Source organism: Melospiza georgiana, chromosome 15 (assembly GCF_028018845.1).
Source record: "Melospiza georgiana isolate bMelGeo1 chromosome 15, bMelGeo1.pri, whole genome shotgun sequence".
Lineage (NCBI taxonomy): Eukaryota > Metazoa > Chordata > Aves > Passeriformes > Passerellidae > Melospiza > Melospiza georgiana.
Window position 1 is genome coordinate 2,574,563 of NC_080444.1, and position 9,755 is coordinate 2,584,317.

Below are 9,755 nucleotides of genomic sequence, written 5' to 3' on the forward strand. Positions count from 1 at the left end.
TGAGAGAACCCATTACTCACACAATCCTCACAATATTTTACATTTTTTGGGACACCTTCTGTGGAAAGGATACTAAAATCATCTTATTTCATAGCAAGAAACAAGCCCAAGTTGTTAAACCTGCATTAACCCCTAAAATGTGTAAGGTCACACTTTCCTCAGGGTTCCAGCCATCAGGACTCCTGGATTTCTTTAAATAGTTTCTCCTTAAAAAACTGCTGAAGAAGCCAAGCCTCAGAGATGCTTTTTGAGGTGTTTTATTGCAAAAAGGTGTGGACATTTGCTGGCAGAACAGGTTATCACATTCTCCATTTGACTGTCATCCAGAGGACACTGCATGCATTCAAGCTGAAAGCATAGGACAGTTTCCACCAGGCACCTGAGAAAGAAAAGTCTTCCAAGCAGAAAAAGACAAATTTCCACCTGATCCCCATCTCTGGTGTGCCCTTTGCTCCCCAGAGTTCCCTGGGAAACAGGAGTGACATCAGCTACAGGCACAGCCAACTGTAAACGTGCTCCTGTGCCCAACAGAACCGATCCGGATAACGGGTCCTGAAGCTTCAGCTCCAGTTTTGAACAGGAAATTCCTTTCCCAAAGCAGGCAGTGCAGCGAGTTCCACCTGTGCTGGCACCTGCTGCTCTCTGTAACTCAGCAGAGGCACACAAGGCTTCTATCAAAGCAAATCTGACAGCTCTACTTGGTCCCCAAAAAACACCCCACCCCCAAACCCTCCTTCCTTTCTTTGTGCTCCTTGCAGCACCTCTTCCCCACTCCCTCCAGACTGCAGACAACTCCCTCTTCCCTTCCCACCCCCTTGCCCAAAGGCATGACTAATGAACACATGCTGCAGCTCACAGCAAAAATCTCTCCACACTCGGGCTGTCCCTCCACAGGCAGAACTCCAGGTGCACCTGAATTTCCCCATTTCAGTGCCCATTTCCTACAGGCCTAATAAAGGTTAATCATCTTTGGCAGACAGCAACCCTGCACCAAAGGGAACAAGGAATCCATTGCCAGATAAACAGGGCATGTTGCAACTGCAGCAGGATCTCCCTGCAAGGAAAAAAAAAAGAGATTTTAGAGGATGTAAAAGCACCTTCACAAGGCAGTGCATTAGGAGAGATTAGGATATATTATTAACTGTGGGTTATAATGGACTTTTAAACTACTTGAACCAGACAAATGCAAAAATTCAAGGCATTAAAGCTGCAAGTCACAAGCAAATAACTCAGGGTGATAGTACAGCCACTTAAACCCCCATGCTGGTTGCTCTGCTAATTCCAAGCATTAGAACAGCCACTGTAGGTTCTTATTCCTCCTAAATAAATCAGCTGCAGAGTTTATGGAGCATTTTTGCTCTCAGAAAGCCCTGGCAGATGGAACAACTGATAATTAACTTCTTTTCATGCAGCATGGTTTTAAGTCCCCCAGCAAAGCTGCAGATTGAAATTTCCCACCAAGGCAGTGGTTCCTCAATATCCAAATCAACCTTAGCAAGGATGGGCACACCTTGTGCTAAGACAGAGGAGCAGTTATGGCCCCCTGAGGCCCCTGGAGTTATTTTAATCACAAAAGCCAGAATGAACCTGTTTGCCACAAAGGCACTCTCAGTCCTTGCAGCTGGAAGAGTCAGGTTGTTCTATTTAAATCAGGTTTTGAGTGAGCAGTTTTTCACTCCCAGAGATGCTGCCCTTACTCCAGCAGGACTATTTTGGTCAGTGACAATTCAACACTCCAGTGTTGTTCTGAAGCAGAGATACCCAAAACTTTCAATGCTAAGCCACAATAACTTGTCACCACTCTATTCCCACTGTGTTTCAGTACATGATATATATATTTTTATCCATTTGATACAGTTTTGAAGGCAGTCCAGCCACTTCCATGTTAATGCTGCTGGATATGCTTTTTCTTTTTTTTGAATAAAAAGCCTTTTGAGCTCATATAAACCCAGCTCTGGCAGAGTGCACAGTGTTCCTTGATAGCTGATTTACATCACCCCTATGTCTTAGCCCCAGCTATTTTTAGAGGCATTGGAGTGGCAGAGGCTGTGTGACAATGACAACAGGCTGCTGATCAAAGTGTCCCCCCTGCCAGGCCCTCCTCTATCTTGCACTGCACAAATACAGAGATGAGGCACAAGGAATGTCAGCACTGAGTGCACAGATACCAGACCTTTAGGAGGCATCCTGAGATGGAGCAGGAGGATCTTTATTCTCAGGCTCTGGAGGAGGAGCTGGCACATTTTCCTCTTTCTTTTGTGCAGCCAAAAATTCATGAATCGCCCTCTCTATCTGAGGCCTGAAGATGTGGTTTAGTTTTGGATCCACCACCTGAGAAATAATTCTGTCCACTCCAGCTTCCAGCATTCCTGACCTTGAACAAAGACAAAGAAGTCATTCAGCTCCTCTGAAAAACTTCTCCCCAATCTCCTCCAGAAACTCTCCAGAGCCCTCCTGTCAGCTGCAATTAGCATTAACATGGTGAGAACTGCAGCCTACTCAGGAGATCCTTAACAGGGACTTGTTTCACTCACCTATTTCTCTCCCTGCTCCCTACAGAATTAACAACTCACATCTGCTCTCCCAGGTACTTAAATGACACCTTGGCCAAGAGCCACTTTTAACAGAGCTCCCGTGGAAACCAGGTCAACATGAAAGCAAACAAACACATTTTGGCCCTAGGAGAGAAATAAGCTATTCTGAGGAGGAGGGCAGGTGACAGCAAAAGCTTTTTTTTGGCTGAGTGGAGGGAGAAGAGCCCTGGCCCCTCAGAACTGGACTGTCACTTGCTCCTTGTCACAGTCTAGACAGAGGGGAATGAATTCTAAAAGGGTTTGAATTGTAAAAACAAGGCAGTGAGAGCACAGCAGAGGCTCTGGGCTGAGCAGAGGAGCTGAAGTGCCTGGTGACTGCAGGGGCTGTGCCAGGGCCCTGCATGGTGGGGCACAGATGTCTGGGAGGGTTAGGTCATGTCTGCAAGGGAGCAGGGACACGAAATGGAGATGGTCACGGCACTGGGAGAGGAGCCCCAGGATGATGAGGCTGTGAAGGAGGCAGGGACAGGGCACCTCGTGCCACCTGCAGGTACCAGAGCCTGGGTGGGCAGGACAGACAGCTGGACACCCCCAGGGCTCAGCCCTGCCCCTCCAGGAGGGACAGGGACTGTTCAGACTGCCCAGCACTGGGGCTGTCCTTCACAACATTTTGTGCAATACCTCAACCTCATCCTCCTCTCCCTGATTAAGTCTCAGCAGCTTGGGAATCAGTGTGAACTGTCAGAGTCACAGAATGGTTTGGGTTGGAAGGGACCTTAAATCTCATCCCATTCCACCCCATGACATGGCAGGGACACCTCCCACTGTCCCAGGTGCTCCCAGCCCTGTCCAGCCTGGCCTTGGGCACTGCCAGGGATCCAGGGGCAGCCAACAGCTGCTCTGGGCACCCTGTGCCAGAGCCTGCCCACCCTCTCAGGGAAGGATTTATTCCCAATATCTGCTGCAAGCCTGCTCTCTCAGTTGAAGCCATTCCACCTTGTCCTATCCCTCCAAACCCTTGTAAAATTCTCTCCCCATCCTGTTGGCTCCTTCAGGCCTGTGAGGCCACACTGAGGTCACCCCAAAGCTTCTCCTCTCCAGCTGAACGATCCCAGCTCCCCCAGCCTTTCCTCCCAGCAGAGCTGCCCCAGCCCTCTGCCCATCGTGGTGCTCCCCAGGGCAGAGTCTGAGAGAGCTGGGCAGGAGCTGGTGCAGAGATTGCTGGGACAGGGGCTGCAGGCTGCACACAAACCTTTGGCATCCTCAGGACTCTTTCTTTACAGAATCTTTAAGGGCTCTTCTCTTTCCTGCAAGTTAAGATCAAGGTCACCCAGCTCAGCACAGCAGCAATAATTTGGATAGCAAATATAAATATTTCCCCACTCAAACCCACCCATTTCAGGCAGAGCAAAAATGTGCATTTTGGGGAGAGCTCAGCCTGCACCAACTCTCACAATGAAACTAAGGGAGGACAACAGAAAGTGCTGTGAAAACCTGAATTCTGCCAGCTCTGCCTTGCCTGAGGAGGTTTATGGTTTATAAATCCCATTTGTCGTGCAGCTGCTCACTCACTGGATCACACTCTGCCTCAGCCCGTTCCGTAGCTGGTTCTTGTTCATGGCTGGGTTCCATTCCTGCTTGTCCAGGTGGGTCGAGACAAAGTTGTCAACTTTCTGCCTCAGGTTCTGATAGGCTGGCTAAAAAAAATAAAAATAAACCAAATTCAGCAGCTCAAATAGCTCCCAAGAACCCCCTGCCAGAGCCCTGCACAGTGCAGCTATTGTCACACACAGACTGCCCTGCTGTCTGTGTGTCCCTCCTTTCACTCCCTGAACAAAGATAATCCTGTTTTCCCTGAGAAAACAACTGGAAATTGCACAGAACTCTCAGTGTTGGAATAATTCAAGCAGCTGGGTAGATTTGGGCTGAAATTGTAGTGCAATGCAAACTGTGCAGACAGAGGTTGTTTAAGCAGAGTTTTTGTTGTCTGGAAAGCCTCCACCCCAGAATTCCTAGGAAAGTGGCTGAGCAATGCTGCCACTAAAGAAAAACTTGAATTATTTGCTTCTGTAGCACTAGCAGAGAGGAATAAAAGTATAAAATTGTAATTTAAACATTATTATACTTATTTGAGTTTTATCTGAGGAAATGTAATTCCATTGAACAGGAACTTAACTAATAAATCCATATAAATGCTCAGGACTATGCACATCCTGGATGCAAGGGAAGGACAAGAGGGAAACAGGGATATTTCAGAGTTTGATGTGTCTGCTCTGGTTGAGGATGGCAGATCCCAGCACAGGGCTCCTGCTGGAAGCATAAAAGCTTTGGGAAAGCAAAATTCAACAAAAAACGTTGAATTTTGACAGCCACTGAGGACAATCCAACTTTACACTGACAGCCCTATTCAATACTGGCAACAAATAATGATGAGTTTGCTATGGCTGAGAAAAAAATTAATGTCAAACAGTCTGGGGCGATCTACTCAGGAATCAAAGGTTAAAGGTTCGGTTTGGGATTATGGGGACGTTTGAGAATATGGGAATTTCAGAAATACAGGTTGGGATCCGCACTGCTCCTATGGGAAGGCGTTTTCCCAGGAAAGCCTGAGCTGAGATGAAAAGCTGAGGCTGTTCTGTGCCCGTTCTGTGCCCGGGGTGTGGATGCGGCCGCGGGGCTCCCCCGGGAGCGGCAGGGCCTGGGCTCGCTGCCCGGCCCCGGTACCTTGGTGTCCACGTCGGCCAGGCAGTCGCGGCGGAAGCCGTCGAAGAGGCCGCGGCTCTTGAGCTGCTCCACGATGATGGCGATGAGCTGCGGGTCCCCGGGCGGCAGCGAGCCGGGGTCGGTGGGGCCGGGCCCCGCGGCCCCCGCGCCGCCGCCCGCGCCCGCCGCGGCCCCGCCGCCGCTCTCCGACATGGCCCGCGGGCTCCGCGCCGGCCCGCGCTGATGGTGTCACTGCGCCGCGCTGCATCACGGGGAGGCGAGTTCTCCTCAGCAGTGATGCCACACGCTGAGTACTCGTTTAGAACTACAAATCCCAGCGCAAAGCGCGGCGCGGCTCCGCGGAGTGGCGGAAATGCGGGCGCGTTGCTGTCGCAGTGTATACTGGGAGTTGTAGTTCACGGGGCGGTGACGGCGCTCTCCGCATCCACCGGCGGCTGTGAGGGGATGGCGGTGCTGGGATCACCCGGCCGGGGCGGTCACAGGGCTCCCCGTGTGCCCCCGGAGCGGGCTCAGCCGGGCAGAGGGCACGGGTGTTCCTCAGCATGGCCCGGGTGTGCAGCTGGATGCTCAGGGATGCCCCTGCCATGACAACAGCGAGGCTGTGGCTTGTGCGCTCTCCTGTGCCGCAGTGAGCGCGGAGATGATGTAAATTGCGAATCAAATACATCAATTTGTGTGGGACCGTGCTGTATTTCTATCGGGATCCTGAGACGGGGCTGCCCCCAGCGGGGGCTGTGTGTGCTGAGACCATCGCTGACCCGGGAGCTGCCGGGCACAAACCCCACACGCTGGGTTCGCTCCCTGCCCAGCGATGGGGTACGCAATAATGAGCCCATTTCATCCCAGCTCTCGACCCCCCAAAATCCCACCCTGGGCATCCCTGGAGCGCTGTCCAAGCCCTCCTGGAGCTCTGGCAGCCTCAGGCTGTGCCCATTCCTGGGGAGCCTGGGCAGTGCCAGCACCTCTGGGGGAAGAACCTTTCCCAAGGGTTCTTCTTTCCCAAAATCCAGCCTGACCCTGCCCCTGCCCCAGCCCTTCCCTGGGAGCTCTCAGGGGTCCCAGGGGCGGTCGCTGCTCGGGGACAGGGACAGGGGCAGAGCCGTGGCCGCGGTGCCGGCTCGGAGCGGGGGAAGCAGCGCGGCCACCCCGGCAGGTGGCACCCGGTCCCCATCCCGTCCCCATCCCCATCGCTTCTCTCGCCTTCTCCCCTGGCAGGGACGAAATTAATGGATTTTAGCCTCGAAGGTAGAGGGGTGGCTCATCTCTTGGGACCCTCGCAGCAGCCAGGATAGCGACGGAGGAGTCTGATATTTATTTATTTATTTATTTATTTATTTATTTATGTGTTTGTTTGTTTATTCTGGGTGATTTTCCTGCTGCCATGGGCTGGCTCCTTCCCGCGGAAAGGCTGAGAGGCAGCGACCTCAAAAGCAAAACCCTTCAGCAGCACAGAATGCAGCCCAGGGTTTTAGTGGGGACTGCTCCGAGCAAAGATCCCCTCCCAGTTAACAAATGACTGGAACGGACTGTGATGCAGGAGGGGAAAATCCTCAGTGCAACCTCCGGTACCCGGGATGCTCCCGGTCCTCAGGATGCTCCGGGGTGGTCTGGAACAGCCCCAGGATGCTCCCGACTGGTCTGGAACATCTCTGGGGTGCTCCTGGCCGCTATGGAACATCCCTGGGACGCTCCTGGCTGCTATGGAACATCCCTGGGGTGCTCCCGGCTGCTCTGGAGCTGCCTTGCCCCCGGTGCTGATGCTGCTGCACTGCCCCAAGCCCCTCTGCGAGGTCTGTGCCTTTTCCTGTGGGTGGATGCAGTGACCTCTCTCCCACTATGGCACAATTGATGCTCCAAGGCAGAACACAGGGGGCAAAGCAGGTAGTTATGAGATAATGAAGGTTCACGGGTTCTCTTACAAGCTGTGGTAGAAGTCAAGCAGTGTTTAATAGTTTTGAGATCTGGAGTAGGGGGGAGAGAAAAAAAACAGAGTGTTTAATCTGTTTTATCTGTGTGTTTTTGCCCAACATCACAGCACACAGTGAGAGCATTAAACTGTGGTGCCTCAGATAAAGCAGCCTGCCCCCAGGGAGCAGAGCTGTGAACCTCTCCTTGAATACATCTTGAGTACAGAATTTATGAGATCTGTGAACTCTCCCTATATCTGTGGCCTCGAGGAAAGCTCCAGGCAGTTTCCACAGCTCAGGTCAGTGGAAGACTCAGGGAGGGAGAATTTTTGCCTGTTTGCTGTTGTGTTGGAGATGCAGTTCTCATGGTAGGATAAATGCTTAGGCTGAGGGGAAGGAAACTTGGAAAGCTTAGGGAGAAAGATTATTTCAGGTGAAATAAATAGGAAAAAAAATGGTGTAGAAAGTTGCTTCAATCATGATGACAATCAATGATTTTTAATCTTATTTTCCTGTGTTACAGTCTCCTTGAACTTATTCCTGGCTGATCAGGGAGGTGTGGGTATTTAATTGTAATTTCAATTTGTGAAAAACCTGAATTCCAGTCACACTTTCTGTCAGAGACGATCAGTGCCAGAGGCCAGTCCTTTCTTTGTCAGTGTTTGTCATCACTGCATTGCACATTTCCTCCATTCTCAGCCCCCCTTCTTCACCCTCCTCCTGTCACCACAGTCACAAGAGCTGTAAAGCAGCACCTCTTTCCATGGAAATTCTGATATCACAGGGGAAAACCCATCTCTGCTACAGCTGCCTGCAAAGAGTTCATGGTTCTTGCAACTGGCTGACAAAACCAAGTTGTTCCCAAAAAGTGCTGTGAATGAAACCTGCTTTCATGGGTGCTCATTTCTGCTCCTTAAAGATCTCACTGAAAACTCACATTGTGATGCTGCATGAGCCAGAAGGTCCTGGAAGGGCTGTGGAGCTGGCAGGGTGAGGATTCCCACGTGGAATACACAGCAGTGGGGTCCTGCCTGTGCTCGCTCTCATTGGAGCCCTTGTCCCCTCAGCTTCTCATTTTCATTGGGTTTGTGTAAATCAATTCCTGCTGCAGGGCGTGTTCTGTGTGAATCCTCTGTGGAGGTGGAGTTTGTTCCTTCCTCAGCACTGGGGACCAGATTTCCCCCTCTGTGTTTGGCCTGGCACCAGGCCTGGCATGATCCTGCCCATCTCTGATGCTCAGGAGCAGGGCAGCTGCTGGAGAGGCAGGAAAAGCCAAAATTCCAGAGAATCTCATGAACCCTGCACTGTTTCTCCTTGGGATCCAGTCAAGGGTGGATTCATCATCATCATCATGAAGATTTCTTCCTGGAAAGGATGGTCAGGCATTGGCACAGGGCAGAAGCTCAGGTGGAATATTCTCAGAGAATATCCCGAGTTGGAAGGGTCCCATAGGGATGAGCCAGTGGAACTCCTGGCCCTGCACAGACACCCCAACAATCCCATCCTGAGAGCAATAGCCAAGCTCTCCTGCAGCTCTGGCAGCCTCAGGGCTGTGCCCATCTCCTGGGGAGCCTGTTTGCAGCTGGGCTCAGCATCACAACCCTGGTCCAGTGCCCTGTGCTGGTAAGGAGAGAGCAGGAGCTGCTGAAACAGAGGAAATGTGTATTGGGTTGGTCCTTTTGGTGCCAGCAGCCCCAAGGTTGTGTTTAATCTTTGCCCCAGCCTTTGGAAGAGTTAAAGCCACGTTCCCTGGGGCTCCGTGTGCAGCAGGGTCAGCTCCAGAGTTTTGAGATCCTGGAGATTTACACAAAGAACAGCTTGGCTGTGCAGGTGGCAAATTATTGAAAGAGTTGGGAAGCTGCAGGAATGTTCCCCAGCCCATAATTCTCTCCCAAAGAATGTGCAGCACGCAGCCAGCCTGCCAACCTTTTGGAGGCTCCAGAGCCCTGGAAGAAAATGTCTATTCCCTGCATGTTTGCCATTTGTGCTGGGCAACATATTGCCCATGGAGCATATGCTGTATACACCACACGCTTTCTGAATCACTCTATTTCTGAAACACTGCACTGAAATTTATACTTTGGTTTGTTTTATATGTAAATATATATATATGTGAGTGTGTGCATGCATATGCATTATATTGGAGTGGCTGGTGTTATAGCAGAGATGTAAGTAAACAGAATTTGTGTTCAACATGCCCACCTCCACAGGATTGTGTTTTATTCTCTGGTTTTTTTTGGTGGGTTTGTAGCTGAAACAATTTGGAGCTCGAAGTATCTGCAAATACCAAAGGAAAATGTATTTGTAAAGCTGCTGCAGAGCCTTTCAGAGGAGATGCATGCTGTGTCCTCAAACAGAAATGTCACTTGTTCATTCTTATATCATTGTTTCCATTATTATGAAAGGCTGAAATCATGTGGTGAAAATAATATAAACATTATTGCCATATATGCAGAAGGGATAACTTTCCAAACTAGATCATCAAATGAAGCCTTGGAGTGTATCTGTGTAATATAATCCCTTGGAAGAGTTGTTGGCATTTGAAGTTTTCACATGTTTTATAAATGTTTATGAGAAATGCCAGTTGAGC

General features: G+C 50.6%; 1 protein-coding gene across 1 annotated transcript; it reads right to left on the bottom strand.

The window, feature by feature from the left end:
* Window positions 1-241: 241 nt before the first annotated feature.
* Window positions 242-5,450, bottom strand: BOD1 (biorientation of chromosomes in cell division 1). Its single transcript, XM_058034779.1, has 4 exons — window positions 5,259-5,450; window positions 4,107-4,231; window positions 2,174-2,374; window positions 242-1,054 (listed from the first exon to the last, which is right to left on the bottom strand). The coding sequence occupies exons 1-3, from the start codon at window positions 5,448-5,450 to the stop codon at window positions 2,176-2,178; spliced, it is 516 nt and encodes a 171-aa protein (XP_057890762.1). The 3' UTR covers window positions 242-1,054; window positions 2,174-2,175.
* Between the last annotated feature and the right edge of the window lie 4,305 nt (window positions 5,451-9,755).